A 22,236-nucleotide genomic window follows, 5' to 3' on the forward strand; every position below is an offset into this window, starting at 1 on the left:
ATTTTCACCACACACACACACACACACACACACACACACAAATGTGGCTGAAGGAAGAGACAGCTATCAGGATCTGCTTTTTCCAACTTCTTATTTCTCTGACTCCAGGCTGGTCATGCAGCATTAAACTTTGACAAGGCCACTGCCATCTTGACAGGTCTGAAACAGAAAACCTCCTTTGGGAGACCTATGTGGGACAATGAGTTTTCTATAGTAGCTGCTACTCATCCAGAGTAAGTATGTCCTCTTTTAGTCAGTTGAGTTTGCAGATTGTGAAAAGGTATCAGAGCATGTGGAACAGTCTTGGGAAAAGATCTCTGCAGCAGAAAGTATTTGCACCATTCTTAGATTCCTGCTTAAAATCAAGGAGATTTCATCCAGGATTTTAGCACAATAAGGAAGATCTTGTAATTGATGAGAAGATGTTTGCTGCCCCAGCAAGCCCCAATTCAAACACTGAGGCAAAGAGACTCAGTTCTGATCTATACTACAGAGAGAGAGACAGAGACAAAGAGAGAACTGAAGCGATTCAAATGTACTTTTTGGCCTTAATTGCCTATACTGAAAGTAAAAATGGTTTGGATTGTATTATCTGGTTAACTGGTGACCGGACCTCAAGTCTTTCTGGATGGGTTTTGAGACATGTTAGAGGTTAGGAAAACTTGGTGCTATGAAACCAGCCATTCCAATGGGAAGGAGATTAAGCTGATTGTGTTAGATAAACTCTCAGAAGAAGTTGGCAGGGGAAGATAAATTCAGTTCCAGAAATATCATTTGTTACCTTCTATAAGCCCAGCACTCACTATTTTAGAAGCTATGGAAGTTGAAAGAGAAGTAGAATATGGTTCCTGTTCTCAGGGAGCACACATTTTAATAAGAGATGTATACAATCAACTCAAAGCAGAATATGATGCACTCCATGAAACAGGTACATGGACATCTGAGGGAAGAAAAGTCTATAGTCACATAGGGATGATCCAGAAAGGCTTCATGAAGACAGTGGAGAGAACACTTTGTAACTCACATTCAGAAGATGTTGGGTCCGAATGCCGGTTCTGACACTTTCCAGTTCTGGACCTTGAACTAGAAAACCCTCTGAGCTTTAGATTTATCATCTGTAAAATGGGGATTATATTAGTAAATGCCTGCTTTACTCACTGCAGGGTTGTTGTGTAGATTAAGCAAGATGATACATTAAATATGCTCTGTAAACTGTAAAGCAGTATATAAGTGAGATTATGTTAATGTTCGTATTATTTGAGTTGAACATAGTTGAAGCTGTGAGAGTGGATGAGATTGCCAGGAGACGGACTGGCAGAAGACAGGAATGCCTACATTATGTGGAAAAGGAAAAAGATAAATAAGGGAAGATGGAAGAGAACCTGGAGAAGTAGTCATAGAAGCCAAGGGAGAATTTTTTAGGGCAGCGGGGTCAACGGTATTGGAGGAGTGGCAGGGTCCAGGAAATGCTTATTTAGTTTAAGGACAATCTAAGTATATTTAAAGACAGAGCAGGATTCAGTAGATAGGAATGCGATAAAGATAAAAAAGAGAGGAGAGGACTAGGATGGCCACAATATTGTTATCAACAATAACAAGGGTTGGGGAGGATGTGGAGAAATTGAAGCTGTACTACATTGCTTGTGGGAATGTGAAATAGTGTAGGCACTTTGGAAAACTCCTTGGCAGTTCCTCAAAATGTTAAACATAGTTACCACATGACCTAACAATTCCACTCCTAGTCATATACCCAAAATAATAGAAAACAGGGACTCAGATACTTGTACACCACTGTTAATAGCAGCATTATTCATAATAGTCTTAAGGTTGAAACAACCCAAATGTCTATCAACTGATGAATGAATAAACAAAATGTGGTATATATATACCATGCAATATTATTCAGCCATAAAGAGAAATGAAGTTTTGATACATGCTACAACATGGATGGACCTGGAAGACATTGTGATGAGTGAAAGAAGCCAGTCATGAAAGTCCAAATATTGTATGATTCCATTTAAATGAAATGTTAAGAGTGGGCAAATTTATAGAGACAAAAAGTAGAATAGCCATTGCCTAGGGTTGCGGGGGGTGGGGTGGTTGGGAACAAAAGGGGGGCAAATCCTAATAGGCACAGGGTTTCTTTTTGGGATAATGAATTAGATAGTGGTGATGGGTGCCCAACTTTGTGGCTGTACGAAAGAGCAGTAATTGTACACTTTAAAGAGTCCCTGGGTGGTGCAAATTGTTAACGCGCTAGGCTGCTAACCGAAAGTTTGGTGGTTAGAATCCACCCAGAGGCGTCTCAGAAGAAAGGCCTGGAGATCTACTTCCAAAAATCAGCCATCAAAAACCCTATGGAGCCCACAGTTCTACTCTGACACACATGGAGTCACCATGAGTTGGAATCAACTCAATGGCAACTGGTACACTCTAAGGAGAATGTTATGGTGTGTGATTTATATCTCAATTTTAAAAAAATGTAAAGAGAAAGATGAGAGAAGAAAACTGAAGGTGAGACCTAAAGCACAGTTGGAAAGATTAGTCTTGGCAAGAAATAACACCATCTTTTCAGAATGAGAAATCTTGAGGTGGAGATAAACTCTTCACAGAGCATGGTTTTTAATGGTAGCTAACACATACGCACTTCCTATGTGCCAGGCATTTTTCTAATTGCTTTACATCTTATTCATTTAATCCTCAAAATAACCTTAAGAGGTAGGTACTATTTTTATCCCCATTTCACAGATGGGAAAACTGAAACACAGAGAGGTTAAGAAACTTGCTTAAAATCATGTAGGTGGGATAATTGCCACAGCTGGGATAGGAATCCAGACTGGCTGCAGAGTCTAGCACTGAACCACTACACTGTACTGTATCTCTCAAGTCTCTATATTCTTAATAAGGTAGGTAAGGCTGAGTGCTGAGGGTGATAAAAGTGATAAGGGCTGTGAGCACAAAAGGTTAGAAAACCACCATGAAGAACACGGGAGGGACTCAACACCTGAATTTTTATTCAAGGTTGTTGGCAGTAGAGGCCTAGCGGAGGTTGTGGTGATTTGTATCACACCCAGTCAGCCCAGTTTCTCCATTCTCACTAATAACATTCAGCAGCCTTTGCAGAATTCTAGCCCTTACTATTCTATTCCTGCAGGTCTGTGGCAGGAGTTTTCCTACGTGGTCCTTGGACTTTAGCAAAAAGCCTGCACAAATACCATCAACAGTCTAGATTCTAGGAAAGGGCAATTCTATTTCAACAAATAAAACTTCTAAATTACAGGAATAAGGATGGTAATCTGCATTTTGTCTCTCCTTTGTATCTTCAACAAGTTAACTGTTAGGTTTGGGCAGCCACTTAAGGATAATAATGTGCCTCTCCAGCCTTGACTCCCTGGCATTCTTTCTTGATTGCATTCAACTTTGTCATATGTGAGCTCCACCAACCTAAGAAGTTCAGAAGCCACAATTACAAAGCCCATTAATCCTTTCTTAGGAAGATAACCATAAATCCTCCTGGGAATTCATGACTGCAACAAAGTCTGATAGGAGAGCTTGGTGGTTGACATTCACACAATTTAACCCCAGATGATTTTGCTGATTCCAAGTGTTACTATCTCCTGGACTTGGGTTCATAATCTCCCTTCCTTCCCACCCTCACAGAAGATTTCTAAGTAGGGTGACTTTTTAAATAAAAATTTATTGAATAATTAATGACAAAACATAATAAACATAAATAACAAAACGATGAACATAAAATTACCAAGAACCCCATCCCCATATAACACCAACGATGTACATTCTTACTGTCATTTTAAACATGGTTTTACCCAGTGTGAACAGCAATTTATGCTTTAATATTTTTGCTCATCAAAAAATGAAGGATTTTCTTAACTGCTCAATAAGTCTTTTGTTACTTTTTCTGGGCTCTCCATTTATGGAAGAAAATCTTGAAAGTACATTAATATGTTTATGTTGCTATTAGTTTGTAACGTTCTGCTGGAAACAATTGCAAAAACTTGAACTCCATCTTAGGATGATTCATTTAGTCAACAGGGGCTCTTTAGCCACATTTTTATTAAGGGCATTAATAAGTAGTTTTTTTAAAAGGTAAAGAATTTAGAATTTTAATACATTTTTTGGGGCTTCTGGTTACCTATTCACAAAGGACTCATTTACCCAAGGACATAAGCAAAATGACTTTTCTTTCTCCCTTCAAAATGCCTTTTATTTCAACCATCTATCTACCCTTGGCCTGCAGCAACCACACCTGCCCTGGGATGTCAGTAGTCACAGTGAATCACTAAGAGGAAAGAGGACTGGGGCCCTAAAAGGGGGGAAAAGCCATACTTCATTGTGCTCAAAGACAATTCAACTCATAGATTTCTAAGAATGTTTCTACTGAGTTAGCATTATAGCATCTTTTTCTCTACCCTTAAGTGACCAAGAATGAACAAGTGGTTGTTTCTAATTATCCATAAACTTATATGGCTTGAAGGATTATTGTTTTTTTCAGTCACTAGTATGAACACAACAAAGGTAGGTCATGAACTCATGGTAGCTAATTGTATTTAGTCTATTAATCGGACATCAGTAGAAAGTACTGATGGTGTTTTCATAGGGAAAGACTGGGATACCACTGCTGTTGACAATTTGTTTATCCAGATTTTAGCTATCTATATTAAGTTTAATACAGTTTTAGGAAAATGCACAATGGAACCTTGAAGCTATCATTCCTATCAGACAACTGCTAATCAAATTGTCATTGGATCTTCAATGACCTTGATTTGGAATCTTAGTGTTCCCTTGAAACTTATGAGTTCCTAATAAGGAAAGCTTCGCTCTCAAGGTCTAAATATACTATACTTCAAGATATGGCTGCTGCCAAAATCAACATACCAAGGTCTGAATATTGATGGAACTAGGCAGAAAAGGTAATGATAATAATAAATCAACATCCTGACTTGGGGATGATCAGGATACTCACAAAGCTCCTCAGCTGTTTTAACGAAATTTTCCTTTTTAGGTTGTAATATGAAATACCGTATCCAGCAAATTTTTTTTGTAAATGTTTGTATCAGAGTAGAAAATCCCTCAATTTCAATGTCGCTCATGAAGTTGATTATCTTTGTATTCTTTTGCTTTGCATGTAAGCAATATGCTATTACATTCTCTAAGCCTACGTCAGGCTTTTAATTCACCTGACCACAATCCTAACCCAGGGGTAGGATTCTGAGAATACAAATAGGCTTATGAGTAGTTCCAGTAGAACTTTACTACTTATTAAGGCAACTCTCAACCTCTTGAGGTTGGCCTGATGGAGAGAAACCATGTTTCCCTTTAATGCCACTATGAGAGAGAAAACACTAGGCTGGAAGACCCATAGGTTAGAGCCAGTGGCACTACCTATGCTCATGCCTGTCTACAAGTAAGTAGGCAGGGACAGACTTAACGGTAATCTGACTGCTTGTGCTCTACATCTGGTCCTCTTAAAATAAATGAGAATATAGACATTTTAGGGTTTGCTATGTTTTACCAGAATAAATATGCTTATAAGGTAAATTGTAGGTTAGTGACTACCTGAAAGATTGGATGAAATGTACTTTGTTCATTTATTTCTGTTCAGTTTTTATCTTGAACACGTGAAAAATTAGTGGCTTTTTTTGAGTTTTAGAACAGATGAATAAATGTCAACAGTCTCTTATATGCTGGCACACACTCAATCCAGTACTAACATGTCTTTGCCTTAACTCTGAACTGTATGTGTGAGCAGATCTACTATCGACATAAAAATGCATTTTGATATTTGGATTTTTCTAAACACTCTGCTCTGCTAGGCTTTGTTTATTTGCCGTCTGACCATTTCACATCTCTAAGAACTTGCTATTTTTTCCCAGGAGACTCATAAGGAAGTTCTAGAAAGTTCTCAAAGGGCAAAGCCTTATTACTCCCGTTGAATGCAAACTAAACAAAAACAAAGTTCCAGAAAACACTGCTTCTGAGATTCTCAAATACTTTCATCGTAAGAACAAATGGTTAACTTAAAAGTAAAAGCAGAGCTATGGCAATATAACATTAAAGTACAATACTGTGGTAAGGGTAGGAAACAAGTCTAAGGTTTCTCCCTTGGTCTTCACAGCTTTTTAAAAGCAAAAAGGTCATGTATATCAATTTGCAGGGTACTAAAATTATGTTCAAAGTTTATTTCAAGTCACAGAAAATATACAAACTAAGACAACAGAAATGAAGTGATTTTGCTTTGAGAGGTGATGCGAGTCCTCCACCTGGCACCAATCTGAGCCGTTCAAGGGGGAGGATGTAGAAGTCATCTTTTCAACATTTCAACAGAGTTACGGAAAAATTTTCCAGATTTGTTGCCAGGTATTTTGAAAACCTATAAGATAAAGTCAGGAGAAAGCCATTAGAAGTAAAGACAAAGTTCTCTTCCCCAAACATCAGGAAAAAAATAAAAAAGGCTGTGAAGGGAGGATATATATAAGATCACTACAAATCACCAGGGACAGATTTCTAAGGTGTCTGCCTCCTGCCTTCCAAAAGCAATCGTCCCTTACAGCAGGGTTTCTCAACTCAGCACCACTGACATTTTGGGCTAGATAACTCTTTGTTGCGTGGGGATGCCCTGTGCATTATAAGATGTTTAGCAGCATGTCTCTACCCACTTAATGTCAGTAATGCATCCCACCCTCTATTTGTGACAACCAAAAATGTCTTCAGACACTGTCAGATGTCCCTTAGGGGGCACAATTGCCTCAGGTTGAAAACCACTGATCTACTGTATTTTTACGCAAATAATGTGCACCTTCTACATTTGTTTGCCAACCACTCCCTCCCCTCTCGAGATATTTTCACAAGTGTCGGGTATGCCAGTTTTCTTTACACGTTGCTGTAAAAAAAATTAGCATAAAGCACTAACAAAAATACCCTGGTGGGGAGGAGTAGTTGGCAAACAAACATAGAAGGTGTGGGTTATTTGCATAAAAATATGGTAATAGTAATGATATCTAAGCCTGTCAGTGATGGCAGAGATGGACCACAACTGGCTAGGTATAAGATAAAGGGAAAGCTAACATTTTGGCCACAATATGCAAAAGTACCAGCAAATATACATCAAAACTTTGCCCATATAAAATTGCAAAGAACTAGACACACACACACACACACATGAATGCAGATTTTTAAAATATGGTGAAAACCGAGTAAGGTCTGTAGTCTAGTTAACAGTAATGTACAAATATCAATTTCCTGATTTTGATATTGTATACAGCTATTCAAGATGTCACCATTGGGTAAAGGGTACATGAGATACTTTATGCTATTTTTGCATCTTCCTGTGAATCTATAATTATTTCAAAATAAAAAGTAAAAAACAAAAAACCTTGTCCTATAGTTAATGTGCAAGACTCCAAAATGAGGTATTTTATAAGTAAGAATACATAATGAAAGAACCTTCAGAAATATTCTACCTCCACTATCCAAAAACACTAATTTTCTCACATAGTAGGGATGCCTTCTCTGGCATAAATAAACTGGAAAAAGTAAAAGAGGGGAACAGCTTATCTATTCCTCTGAATATAATAGCTAGTTTATGCTTTTAGTGAAGAAAATAGAACACCTAGGGTATCTGGAATGAAATGTTCGAGTAGTAGTCACACCAAAAGCCTGGAGAGCCATCCATCTACACCAGCTTCCCGTTATAGTTCAGTCATTTCAAGTCTAAACTTAGCTATGACACATATTTACAGTTGGGATGTTTTAAAGACAGTTACAAATATAAATATAAATATTTTTATTGTGGTAAAATATATATAACATAAACTTGCCACTTTAACCATTTTTAAATGTACATTTCAGTGGCATTAATTATATTTACAATGTCATATAACCATCATCACTATTTGGTGTGTATCCTTCCAGAATTAGTTATATTATTACAAGCTGTCCCATCAAAATGTAGAAAATCAAAGAATTTCAATAAAATGTGTGACTATTTCAGATTACACATTTATATATCACCCCAAACAGAAACTCTGTACCCATTAAGCATTAACTTCCCATTCCCCACAATAATATTCTGAAATACAATTTATTGAGACTGCTAATTAGTCTAAGTGAGTTCACTATTATATGATAACATATGGGGGGGCATTATAATGTGGGGAGGAAAAAAGGAGAAACTCAAAAGGTGATTATTCCAGTTGATATTGGAACAATGTGAATTTTATACTGTCTCTAGAAAATGGAATTGTTCCAGAAATACAAAGATGTTGGGGAAAAATAATTAAACAAGAAATACCAATACCTATAATCAACGTAGGTCACATGATTATGAGGCAGGTTATCTGGATACTTTTTACCCAACCGATGAGCAAGAAAAATAAAGGCAGCAGTGTATAGCAATCTCTAAAATGTACAGAAACTGATGATGATGGTGTAATCTGCTACCTCTAATTATGTGCTGTAATAGTTTAACGTCAAAATATTCAATATAAAATACTGTAAATTAAAATATTTACACATTTTATTGAAACTTTGTATTTTCTACATTGTGATGGGACAGCTTGTAATAAAATGTAACTAATTCTGGAAGGATACACAACAAACTATATTTAGAAGTAACATCTGAGGAATGAGACTGAGAAAGCAGAGGTTTTTAACTTTCTACATTTCTGTATTTGATTAATTTTGTTACAATGATCATATCTTACTTTTGTCATTTGGAAACAAAAGTTAAAAAAGATTACACTGAATCCAACAACTGAAAAAAACGTTCTATGGTTTTACCCTATCCCGGTAGGGGGTGACCTACCCAAGGGGAAAGAGAGTCTAGTTAAGAGGATTGAGGGCCTTAGAGAGAACGATCTTGTTGGTTAAGGTTGAAAGTATATACCCATAATGCACAGGGAGTGTGTCCTACTCAGATAGGATTAAGTTTGTTCACCTTTCAAGGCGCTCCAGTAGATTTCTGTATTTGTTCTTTTAAGATCAGGATACTCTGCCTTTGTTCAGGAGGCAGCATGGCAATCTGGTCTGCAGTCAGTTGAAGAACCTGCATAATCAAAGCAGCCTGTGCAGAAGAAAAAAGGCAATGAGTTTTAATAATGATAGCATAAAAAAAACAGTATCAGCTTCTGCCCAAAAAGCTACTGTAGTAAGACATGGAGCAAAACAGGGAATGGAAGTATTTCACACACAGAAAACGGTAGCCAAAATGAAGCTGGTGAGAAAAGACACAATGAGAAGAACATGTACAAATTAAAACACCTAAGATTAGAAGATGTGAAACAGACATCTTCATGAACCTAAAGTTTCTGCAGACTAATATAGTATCCCCCCAGAAAGCGACTTTAATCCCATTTTGAAAGTCTCCTTTTTACAAGTTTTTCCATCAGACATGAGCTCCCCACAAAGTCGAATACAAAAACAGAAAGATACACTAGTGGGGAATCTATTATTTTTTTTCTTTTTAGGGAGGAAGAAAGAGATTTGGTTTTTCAGGTCAATCTGGCCTGCACACAAAAAAATGGCTATTGGCAGATGAGTGTGAAATATAAGTTAAGCTGCCATTTATATCCACTGAAGAACTGTTTAAGAGCAGGCCGACGAACTTTCAGGTAACAAGATGATAAAAGAGTTTTACAGTGGAGTAAACATCACCTCCAAAGGGACTTTGAGGACCCAGGACCTCCACATGGTAAGTATGAAAAGAGGAATCATAAAGACTAAACAGTGTTGCTTACCTTCTCATGATCCTGTGGAGTAACTTGGTTCTGCCCAGGACTAAAGCCACCAGGCTGGCCTCCACTCTGCATGCCTGCTCCTTGCATGCCTGCGGCTTGCATGCCCGCGGCTTGCATGCTCGCGGCTTGCATGCCCGCGGCTTGCATGCCCGCGGCTTGCATGCCCGTGGCTTGCATGCCTGCTCCCTGCATGACTGGGACCTATGTGCACAAAGAGAGGTGAGGAGAGATTTTCTGAACTTCTCACATATGGGTAACCAGAATCCAGTATTAGCAATGTGCAAAATAAGATCTGCATATGGATATGAAAAAAAAATGACCCTGAAGATCATTTTCTACTATCAGCAATGGCAGAAGGCAGGGGTTAGCCAAAGATTAACCAGCAAGTTAGACACACCTCTTACAACAGCTTCAGCATCTTTAACAAATATCACACAACTGGGTATCATCAAATCAAGCAAAATTCAGCCACCCTGGAAACTAGTGCTCAGTGGAAACACAAATGAAAGCCACTAGATTCTAAGAGATAATATATGCTGGTCCACAGGGGAAGCTACATTCACAGGAATAACGCCTACCTCTAGTACAATCAGACATAGGTAGTTTGTCCCAAAGGGCCCTATTCCACGAGTAAGGCAGAGATGATCATAATGTCAGAGAGGCAAAAAGGAGATGGGAAGGTCTCTGGGGAAAAGACTGCTATTAGCCCAACATTTGATTTTTATAGCTTTTCATAGAGAATATGCTGATGTTTTCACTAAATACAGATCAAGAAACATGACTGACCCAAATTAAAAGAACAAAGTACAGTTACATGATACTTATCCGAATTCAAGATTTTCAATGAGTTCAGCCCTTTGGAAGACTACCAGAATGCAAGGAAAAGGCTTCTGAGCACCTAGAATAACTGCCAAAAGGTTCCTTACACTAGAGCTACGTTCACACTCAAGCATTCACCCAGAGCTTATGTACTCATTAAACACACACTGTTAACAGACTTGTTACCTGCTTCCCCAGCAGATTAGAAGCAGCAAAGCATAAAAGAAATACAGGATAAACAACTGTTACGAGCAGATACCTAACAGCAATTTGGAGAGCTGGGTGACAGGCTAACAGTGAAGGAGACCAGAAACCAAAAAGGGAATGCTTTATATTTTAGCATATACAATAATGGATATATTTAATGACTCTTGAGTAGTCAAAAAAGAGTAAAATAACTTTCTGTACGCTGTTTAAGATTGGAAGGAAGCATACAAAACACTTGTTATTTTTCATTAAACTAGTTTAAAAACTAGGTAGAATATTTCTATTATCTGGAACTTTCACTTATGTGCATTAATTTCCCAAGGAAATTGGAAAACTGAAGCACCAGTATAGCTTTGTACAGATTGCGAGGATATTATCACTTTCTGTTGTTTATCAGTGCTGAATCCAGAGACTGGTCTGAGCTTTAATGATCTGTTACAGATCTGAAACACCTATGAGAGTAACCTTTTTGAAGCTTTAGTCAATACTAATTTGAGATGCTGTAATGTGATCTAACCACTCTATAATGGCCATTCAAAGTTTCCAGAAGTGCCTCTTCTAGGCAGACCAGTAATACTAAGGGTGACCATGCATCCTGGTTTGCCTAAGACAGTCTCAGTGTATGCTTTTGTCTCAGATTAATTATTAACAGTACTCTCTTTCACTTTCAAATGTGTCCCTGTTTAGATAATAAATTATATAACCATCTAAATAATAAGCCTTTTAGTCACAAGATTCCAACAAGGTAGACCGGAGTTAATTTAAATATCTGATTTAAAATTATGAATTAAGAATATATTGTTACATAAAAAACCAAGGTGCAAAACAGTGAAAGGAGGAAGAAGAATATATATTCGTATTTGCTGGAATGATACATAAAAATCTAAAAAAAGTGATGACCTCTAGGGGCTGGCGGGGTCACAGGGAAAACATGTACAGGGAGGAACCAAGATTCTTAATGTGTACCTTTTATATATGACTATATTATATACTTATATAAGTGAACATATTAACAATTCAACAAAATTTTTAAAGGTTTGAAGATAGAATTTCTAATTTTCTTCACCTCAGATCAAATTGGCATTATAGAATCTACTAATGAAAATTATATACACCTAATATTACACAGTAATAAGTTCAAGCACTAATAGAGATGAAAGAATAAACCATTATCCAGAAATGCTCTTCTAACCATTATTTTCGATGTTTTTCTCCACAGTATTAACAACAGAAGTACATAAGCAATGATAGATCTAGCCATTATGTAATCGTTTGTTGTCTGTCTCCCCAAGTGGAATGTAAGCTCCATGAGGGCAGGGACTTTATTTTGTTCATATTGCTATATGCCCAGTACCCAGATCGATGTTTTGGTATATAGTGGGTGCTCAATAAATATTTCTTGAATGACTGAATACAAAAAGAACCATTTCTATTATGAGGCTACTGATCATAAAAAAAAAATGCTGTCAAGTCAATTCCGACTGAGAGCAACCCTACAGGACAGAGACCTGTCCCATAAGGTTTCTAAGGAGCAGCTGGTGGATTTGACCTGCTGATCCTCTGGTTAGCAGCTGAGTTCTTTAACCACTGTGCCACCAGGGCTCCATACTTACGTTAGACGGCACAATAAAAAAAAAGGCCTACAAATTTTTTTAAAAGCACAACTTGAAAAACACTAGAGAAAAGTATTCTTCACATACCAGAAAAAACATATTCATATTTCATATTAAAGAGGGGGAGGAAGACACACATCCACACACACACGCAGGTGTAGATAACAGGACAGAGTAGTACAATGGAAAAAATAATGGGTTCTATTCTTTGTTCAGTCACTTATTGGTTGTGTGAACTTGGACAAGTCATCTGAGTTCTTGGGCCTCAGTTTACGAACCTATAAAATGAGCAAATTGGATGACTGACATGTTCCATTCCAGCTCTGATATGAAAAATCAATCTCTCTCTTTCTCTCTCACACACACAAGGGGAAGAAGACACAAAAACACAGGGGAGAGGGAAAAGACACAGAAGTACACAGAGGAAGACACATATAAGAAAAAGGACAGTGGAGGGGCTAGAGGCAAAGAAGGAGCTAGCGTATAAAAACTCAGGGAAGATACACATATACCACTTCCCCACAACCAACTGGGGGGAAGAGGGAAGAGATGACAACACACAATCACAGAATAGACCACCACATTCATATGGTGGGAGAGGGCCAAACAAAGAAGAGAAAGAAAAGACAAGAATTCAATTCCATTGTTTTAAGGTGAGCATTAGTAAATTGCATTTCATACTCCACCGTTCACTTAAGCTATGTAAATTAACATAGAGTAAATTAACATAGGTTTCTACAAACCTAAAATTATCTAAACGACCACTTACAGCTCTTTACACGCTCTAATCCAGTGGGTTTTAATTAGGGTTGTACATTAGCATCATTTGGGGAGGTTTTTCAAACTATCCATAACCAGAACCTACTGATAGAGACTCTGAGAGTTAGGGTTGAGGTGAGGTCCAGGCAAGTGTATCTCGGGAAAAGCCTGTACATGATGTTGATTTGTGTCCCCAGTGAAGAGTACTGTCTAACCTCTAAAATTTCAGGGGCTCTGCTCTGAGTGGAATAGCTACTGAAACTGGGGGACGAAGTTACTTTTGGACTACAGTCTTGGTGGCCAGAAAATCAGCATGCTAAGTGATGGAGAAATTAAGGGAAGGGAAATCCTAGTCTTCTCTTTGTAACAAGCTGAGAAATAGCCCAGATCAGAAAGCGGTAATAATCAGGCTCAATAATCAGTTCCTGAATAGATCGAGATTTCATATAGAAGCTAAAAGTGAGTGCTACACATACCTGTCTAGACCCCTGGGGACCAACGGCCCCCATGTTAATTGGCCCAGGACCCTGGATTCCACCGGGCATAGGGCCTCTAGGGCCAGGGACTGGGCCCCTTGTATCCAAGCCTCTGGCTTCCATTCCTCTGACTTCCATCACACGGGCCTCCATCGCACGGGCCTCCATCGCACGGGCCTCCATTGCACGGGCCTCCATCGCACGGGCCTCCAATCCTCTTGCCTCCATGGCTCGTGCCTCCATCCCTCGTGCATCCATTCCTCGGGGATCTCGTCCACCTACAGAGAAAGTTGTAAGAAAACTACTGTATAGCTACTCTCCTTTACTGTAAGAACCAACAATCAAAGAAAAATAGAAATCTATTCCTTCAGTCACATCTCCTCCCAACTATGAGACTGCTTTCTCCTCCCCAGTTTCTTAGATAAGCAGCTAAACCTTAAAAATGCTTGCCAACCCTATTACCCCAGCATTCTTTATCTCAGATTAGAGTCTAAGACAGCCAGGGTCATTACCAGTCCACAACTACCAGTTAGCCTTGTGAAGAGGACTCCTCTTACCTCTGCCATCTAAGGGTGGACCCCTCTGATCCATCATGGGTCCTCTTGGCTCTGCCATTAAAGGCCTGGGCTCCGTTAATGGACCTCCCCTCATCTCATGTGGGGGTGGGCCACGGTTGTCATGGCCAGGGACATGGTGCATGGGTGGACCCTGATGGGGTGGTCCCAAGTAACCTCTAGAGATGAAGAAAAATGTTATATTTAAAAATAGAACAATACAAGAACAAAGAGTAAACCAGGAGATCAGTAAGTAAAACCAAAGAACTGATGCGAACGTCAGTGTACCAATGCTAACAAGATAATAAAACCAAACAGGTTGAAGCTATAGAGACATAAATTCATGTATTCTATAATTTCGTATTTGGTTGGGGCACTCACAATAATGGAAGAATTAATGGATATCCATTACACATATAATGAGACCATATAGTATAGTGATAAAGAACATGGGTTCTGGATTCAGATTACATGGGCTCAAATCTAGGCTCTATCACTTATTAACTGTATGATCTTGGGCACATCTACTTAACTTATCTATGCCTCAGTTTCTTTATCTGTAAAATAGAACTAATAATAGTACCTATCTCACAGGGTTGTTGTGTGATTTAATGAGATGATCTAAGTACTTAGAGTCAGAGGCACATACGTATTCCATTAATGCTGCCAATTATTATTACTGCTATTACTATTACCACTAAACAATATAAGTTTTCCCTGTTCAGGTATCTGTGCTACAATTTCTGATTTCTGAGGATATAGTAGTCAGTGTTAGCTCAAAATGACCTGTTAAACTACATAGTTCTGCCCTAGGAGAAGCACTTAGTCTTAGACAGTGGCCACGAATATTTATTTATCTTTTGAAGTAGGCGAACAGATACACCTGGTACTGAAAGTCTTTATTCTCAAACCAAGGGAAAATCCTAATTTTTCCCATCTTTCCCTTCTATGTTAGTCCTTACCTAGGCTCAACCTCTCCAGTTACAGTAAGTAAAGTGCCTCCACGTGGGTCATTTGGAGCATCTCCTAACAGACCTCGAGGAGTTGGAACATTGGCAGGCAAGGGTCCACGCTGCAGAGCTGCTCTGGGGTCTTGCATTGGCACTGACAGGGAAACAAATGGGGAGTTACTGCTGTGAAGGACACATAAGGAAACAAGAAATGACTCTATATACCACTGACAACATAATTCAGACACCTCAGAGTGGGTGAAACCTCACCACAGCAGAATCTTCTTGCAGCTCAAGAACAGAAGCAGGGTGTAGGCAGAATCTGTACCATGTCAGAGGTATGGATGGAATTATATAAAGAGCAAACTGGGGTGTAACCTGCCGAAGACTAGCACTGTAACCTGAAGAGACTTATGCTCCTGGTCTTCCTTAAAATCAATCTTAGTTCAAGGGCCAAAGTCACAAAAGAGGTAGGGTCTTGGCATATGTGAACACTGCCATGTCTCTGCAAGAACCCGCTGTCTCCTTACAGACTGCTATTCCATCCAAGCCTCCTGACACCAGTAGGGAGGGAGTACAGCCTCGGACAGATGCCCATATCATCCATGTTCTCTGCCCTGTGTGAAGAGGTCAATCTTAGGCTTGTGGCCCCAACATGAAAAAATTAAAAAACAAAAACCGAAAACACTACCCTTTTGGGTTCTGAACAGGAGGATGACTGCCAAGCAGCTCTTTTCCTCTCAATGTCCCACCCTGAACACCACAAGCAATAGGAAACCCACAGATACAATGGGTACCTTGAACTCGCTCAATTGATGCAGGCCCGGCGGGTCCCACGGGCGAGTGCTGTAGGGTTCCTAGGTAAGCAGTAAGTTCAAAAGGAGAAACAGCAGGCACTTAAAATAGCTTGCATGCACACGCAGAAACATACACATACACAGAGTGGAGATTTACACATGTAAGTTAAAAAGTCAAGAGTTCATTGGCTTGCCTAAGGCTACAAAATCTTCCTTTATTATTTCCTTTGGATCACCGAAACACAGTCCAACTTTGACAAGATAGCTTCCTGCGGTAAAACTCATGGGCCAATGATTTATTTGGGCAGAAATATCAGCCATTTTCGATTTTCATCTCTGCTACTATTACGTTTTCCCCTAAATCTCCTTATGATGCCATTACAAAAATAAATACATAAAAGGATGATTTTGAATCTATAATTAAGCAAATAATGGAAATAATCTTCACAAGCAAAATATGAAAGGAAGTACACTGAATTTGGAAGGCAAGATTTATTCTGGAGAGGCCCAAACAGAAGTGAGGCAGCACTATTTTTGCTATATTTTAAAGCACAAAAATTTCTGCTATCAAAGAAATATCAAATGGGGAAATGCAGTGAGTGAACTTTTGATAAGCAAAGAGACTATCACTTCACAAGAAATATTCTGCCACAGGTCTTTAATAATAAACAAACATGATAACAACAAACAAAGACTAATGAGATGACAAGGGCACACATATTAAACACAGGTGGTAGAAACAAGAAAAAGTATACTCTCAATCATTTCACTGTCTCCTTTCACCATTACAAATGCACAAAAGAAGCACTGTTGTTGTTAGTTGCTGTCGAGTCGACTATGACTCATGGCGACCCATAGATTCCAGGAAAAGTTAAGACAAACTGGGTATGAATTAAAAGATGCTAACTTCCTCTGCTGGGTGCTGAAAAAAAGAAATCTAGAAAAAAAAAAAAAAACCCCATCTCATTTTGTCTCTTCATGAAGACATCCTTGATATACCTTCATAACATGAGTCATCTCCCTTTGTTAATTTTTGACCAGAATTTGTTAATTTCTTTCCTCTAGCAGAAAGGATGATGTTTTATGGACGTTATATATTAAAAAGCTAAATCTGCTATTAGATTCATGGCCTGAGGAGAGACAAAAGTATGACCAAAACCCTAATCCCTTCTCACGACTGCAAAAATACTTAGGGTATACATACGTGATCTTTTGATAGTGGCTGAGGGTGGGGTGGGGCACACAACAGCATGGGCTGCTTAGAGAAAAGACGAGGTGTCTAGCCAGGAGCTTGTCCTGTTCTCAGCCCTCTTTGCAGAAACGATTACTAGTTGTCACTTCAGCAACCAGCCCCAGTGTACATGCCATAGAAAAGGAGCATAGTGCACAGGCCTATACCTTAATATTTCGCTTTTTAAAAATCCGTTTTACTTATAGGCCATATGCTAAGAAGAAATGTAAGGTTCTCTATGCTTGTCCAGTTGTAGTCTTTTCTCATCACAGAGATGCAATGAATAAGAGTATAAGGTATTGAAGAATATTTTTGGAAGTTAACAGAGGCAGTGTGCAGTGACAGAAAGCAGATAAGTCTTGGGGTCAGAGACTTCTGAATCCTAGCTCTGCCACTACTAGTTAGAAGAGAAGATGAGAACACCAAATCTAGTCCACATTAATCAGACATTAGTATTTATTTACTTGTCCCCTTGAGTAACTAACTTAAAAATTCTGAGCTTCCATCTCTTGACCTATAAAACTGAGGTACTGCCACCTAACTCACAAGGTTGTTTATGAAGATTAAAGTGTATGGCATATAGTACACACTCAGATTTATTATTACTTTCTTCTCTTCTCACTCTCTCTCCTCCTAACATTGTTTTCAACCAAGTCACTGCATTTTCTTTTCTTTCAAACTCTAGTAACATGGAGAAATAAGGTGGATATTTTAGAATGACTGCTGCTGCAGTACAACAGACACTTATCAAGTAGGCTTCACAGACCCATGGCCCCTACCAGTATTCTGTGAGGTTTAAATCTAGTCTTCTTATATATCCTGCCACATATCATATACTCATTATTAAAATTCCTTATTCAGTCAACAGATATCCTCAGAGGGAGAGAGAACATGTCAATAAAATAATTAGACTATCCAGATACCAAAAAACCAAATCCACTGCCGTTGAGTTGATTCTGACTCATAGCGATCCTACAGGACAAAGTAGAACTGCCCCACAGGGGTTGCAAGGAGCAGTTGGTGGATTTTAACTGCTGACCTTTTGGTTAGCAGCTGAGTTCTTAACCACTGTACCACCAGGGCTCCAACTATCAGGAAAACGCAATATAAATTAAATAGAAATAAAGGATTATTTGCTTCATCCTCAATTCTTATAGAGCTGGGTTCTGAATCACTAGGTAGAAAGTACAGACCAGTGCTTTCCAACAGAACTTTCTGTGATGATGGAACTGTTTTATATCTGTGCTTTCCAGTAGGGTATCCACTAGCTACAAGAGGCTGTTGAGTACTTGGAGTGGCTAGTGTGATTGTGGAACTGAATTTTAAATTTTATTTAGTTTTAGTTAATTTACTATTTAAATAGCCACATGTGGTTAGTAGCTTCCATACTGGACAGTGCCGAAAAATATGAGAGCACCAAATCCAGTCCATATTAATCAGACATTAATATTTACTTACCTTGTCCTCGCTCCAAGGACACTGGTCCACTTCCTGGTATTCCAACTTGGGCCTGCATTCCCCCTAGAAGATAAAGGGTAGGGGAAAAAAAGCATAGATTAGGACAGTGGATGAGTTTACACACTTCCTCATTCTGCCCCCACAAAGAACCTACAAAGAAAGATCCTAACTATAATTAAACAATGCAATTACACAGAAGATGGAATTTGTTAGAATACTTTATGCTGTCTCTGGGTGGTACAAATGGTTAATACACTTGGCTGCTAACCAAAAGGTCGACAGGTCAAGTCCACCCACAGGCACCTTGGAAGAAAAGCCTGGTGATCTACTTCTGAAAAAACAGTTCTACTCTGACACAGATGGAGTCGCCATGAGTTGGAGTAGACTCGATGGCAACTGGTGGTTTTTTTAAAAAATACTTTGTGCTTAAGCGTCAAAAAAGTGAGTTAAATAAGAATACTTAAGCTTACTGGCTACCAAAACCCTGGCAGGAAGCTCTTCTGTAATACAGGAAAACAATGCTCTTTATCCAGTGGATTCTCATGGGAGGCAGTATTGTTCCCAGGGAATTTTGTAAATATGTGGGTACGCTGGTTCTGACAATGAATTGTGAAGGCATGGCTGGCATTTACAGAGAAGGTACCAACCCAGTGAAACCCACTGCCATTGAGCTGATTCTAACTCACAGCGACTCTGTAGGGCAGAGCAGAACTACCCCATAGGGTTTCCAAGGCTGTAAGTCTTTACAGAAGCAGACTTCCACATCTTTCTCCCACAGAGCAGCTGGTGGGTTCGAACCACCAACTTTTCGGTTAGCAGCCAAGTGCTTAACCACTGTGCAACCAGGGCTCCTTCCAGGGACACTAAGCCAAAAACCAAACCCACTGATTCTGACTCATAGCGACCCTATAGGACAGAGTAGAACTGCTCCATAGGGTTTCCAAGGCGCAGCTGATGGATTCGAACTGTGTACCTTTTCGCTAGCAGCTGAACGCTTAACTACTGTGCCACCAGGGCTCCATTTCCAGGGACACTAAATGTCCTGTAATGCATGAGACAGAATCGCAACATTAAGAATTACCCTGTCTTGTGCAACTTTCAAATGTCTCACTGAACATTCACATAAATGAAAACCTGTTCATAGCTATCTGAACTTAGAACCTAAGTCTGTTTTACTTGTAAACACAGCTTTTTTAAAAATGAATTTTCCAGAAATGCAATTAATGAATAAATTAAGGGTACTATAATTTTGTTTCGTTAAGAACTTTACCAAGAGTTTTCACCATTTCAGAAAAGCACATCACCAATGTTAGCAGTGCTTGTGGTATTGAGTTGCCAAAACAGCATACTTATATCTGTCATTATTTTTAGCTTTTGCATTCATGAGGGTGCTATGTAGGTGCAAGCATCTAATAAATTTTGTTTTCTGGTGTAGTTGTGTCTGTATACTAGCATATTAAAAATATTTTTTTATTATAAATAAATCTTTCATTTCTCCTTTATATTACAGTTTAGGGCACTATACTGATTTTTTTGAAGTTATATTTAAGTAGGTTATATCATCTGTGAATTTCATTACAGGATAGTAAAGAGTCATTACAAAATATGTGTTACAAAAAGGGGACACTGTGTCTAATAGTGCTGAGAATCACTGGTTTACTTTAACAAATAGGTGGCGCAGCGGTTAAGAGATTGGCAGCTAACCAAAAGGTCAGCAGTTCAAATCACTAGCTGCTCCTTAGAAACCCTATGGGGCAGTTCTACTCTGTCCCATAGGGTTGCTATGAGCCGGAATTGATTCAACGGCAACGGGTTTGGTTTTTTATTGTTTATACAAAGAATAATCATGTATCACAAGTCCCTGTCTGGTCTTTTCCACATTGCAATAACTCTCTTTTCCTCAAAGGAGCAATATATGCTGTAAGCAGGAGAAACAACAAGTCAAACTGTTTACAGTTCATTAATACTTCCATAAAATAGCAAGTACACTCTACATTCCTTTATTCCATTTAACACACCAAGAACCAAAAACCTATGAAGAACCGGAAGAACTGGGAGCTAGTCTTGCCTCTGCTACCAAGTAACTGTGATTTTGAACAAGTGATTTGATAAAACTAATATATTCTTAGGCTTCATCATCTGTAAAGTAAAAGACTGGTGTAAATCAGTGGTTCTCAGAGTGTACCCTGACCAGGAGCAACATCATCTAAGAATTTGTTAGAAATAAAAATTCTCAGGCCCCATGCCAGACCTACTGACTTAGAAATTCGGGGGTGGGAGACCCCAGCAATCAGTGTTTTAATAACCCTTCAGGTGAGTCTAGTACAGACTAAATTTTGAGTCAGTGGTCTAAATGATTTCAAGCTCTCTTCTAGCAATAACATTCTATGATTTATTTATCCAGACTACTTACCAAAACAATATACACAAAGATCTAGAATCTGAGGAAAGGAGTGGCAGAAAGAATTATGGGCATAATTACTTATACTATATATTATTACATAATAGGTCTTTGTTTGTATGGGCTAGAGTCCCCTAAGCAGAATTGGTGGGTCAAAGTGTATATGAATTTTTAATATTAATATATTCTGACAGACTACTTTCTGAAAAGGATAAAAAAACTTCTATTTCCCTCAGCAATGTATGAGAACCACTTTCCCATCAATATTAGGTGTCACTTCTCTTTTAAATTTCTGCTACTCTGAGTAAGTGAAATTTCATTGTTATATAATTTGCAATTCCCTGACTAGAAATGAATTTGTTTTGTTGGCCATTTGGAGTTGCTCTTCTATGAAGTGTCTACTCATTTTCTTTGCCCACTTTTCGACTAGTCTGTTTTCTCCTTTATCAATTGTCAGAGCTTTGGACAGGGTACCTCAAAAATCTTAGTGGAGTTTTAAGTTTTAAAAACTTCAGAAGTATAAATACTACAAATTTACAAAAACATCATTTGAAAGTTTAATTATTTAATTTCATTTATACTTACTTTCAACTTTTATGATTCCCTTTTCTTGGCTTGTTCTGGTTTATTTTTGTTATTTTTCTAATTTCTTAAAACTAGTACTTAGAGTTCTTATATTTTTTAATAATATAGACTTTAAGGGTATTTATTTCCTTCAAGTATTGCTTTCACTATTTCCCATACTTTATTGTATGAAGTATGCTTTTTTTCTTTTATATGCTTTATTAATTTTTTTAATTTTCTCTTTAATCCAAGGATTACCTAAGGGTTTTTTTTCCAGTCACTTTATTATTAGTTATTTATAATTTATTGGCTTATAATCAAAGCATGTGGCTTGTAAAATCTCCTTTTTTTTCTAATTTGTTAAGGTTTTATTTTATAGTCTATGGTCATTTGGGGGAAAAAGGTGTATTCTCTAGTCAAAAGATGTAAGGCTCTCTCTATACGTTAAATCATGTTTCCTGATTCTATTATTTACTCGCTCTATGCCCTTACTTAGTTTTTATCCACTAGCACAATGCTATGGAGCCCTGGTGTCATAGTGGTTAAGAGTTATGGCTGCTAACCAAAAGGTTGGCAGTTCGAATCCACCAGCCACTCCTTGGAAACCCTATGGGGCAGTTCTACTCTGTCCTATAGGGTCGCTATAAGTTGG

General features: G+C 38.4%; 1 protein-coding gene across 1 annotated transcript in view; it reads right to left on the reverse strand.

Moving 5' to 3' along the window:
* Positions 1–3,654: 3,654 nt before the first annotated feature.
* The window catches only part of CSTF2 (cleavage stimulation factor subunit 2), a 26,760-nt gene continuing 8,178 nt past the window's right edge, over positions 3,655–22,236 (reverse strand). The window contains exons 8-14 of the mRNA XM_023732383.1: positions 18,620–18,682; positions 15,146–15,287; positions 14,187–14,362; positions 13,630–13,907; positions 9,756–9,956; positions 8,957–9,082; positions 3,655–6,391 (exon numbers count right to left, since the gene is read on the reverse strand). Of these exons, the coding sequence (XP_023588151.1) occupies positions 8,960–9,082; positions 9,756–9,956; positions 13,630–13,907; positions 14,187–14,362; positions 15,146–15,287; positions 18,620–18,682 (983 nt within the window). The 3' untranslated portion in view covers positions 3,655–6,391; positions 8,957–8,959. The remainder of the gene's footprint in view (positions 6,392–8,956; positions 9,083–9,755; positions 9,957–13,629; positions 13,908–14,186; positions 14,363–15,145; positions 15,288–18,619; positions 18,683–22,236) is intronic.

This window comes from Trichechus manatus, unplaced genomic scaffold (assembly GCF_000243295.1).
Source record: "Trichechus manatus latirostris isolate Lorelei unplaced genomic scaffold, TriManLat1.0 scaffold00051, whole genome shotgun sequence".
NCBI lineage: Eukaryota > Metazoa > Chordata > Mammalia > Sirenia > Trichechidae > Trichechus > Trichechus manatus.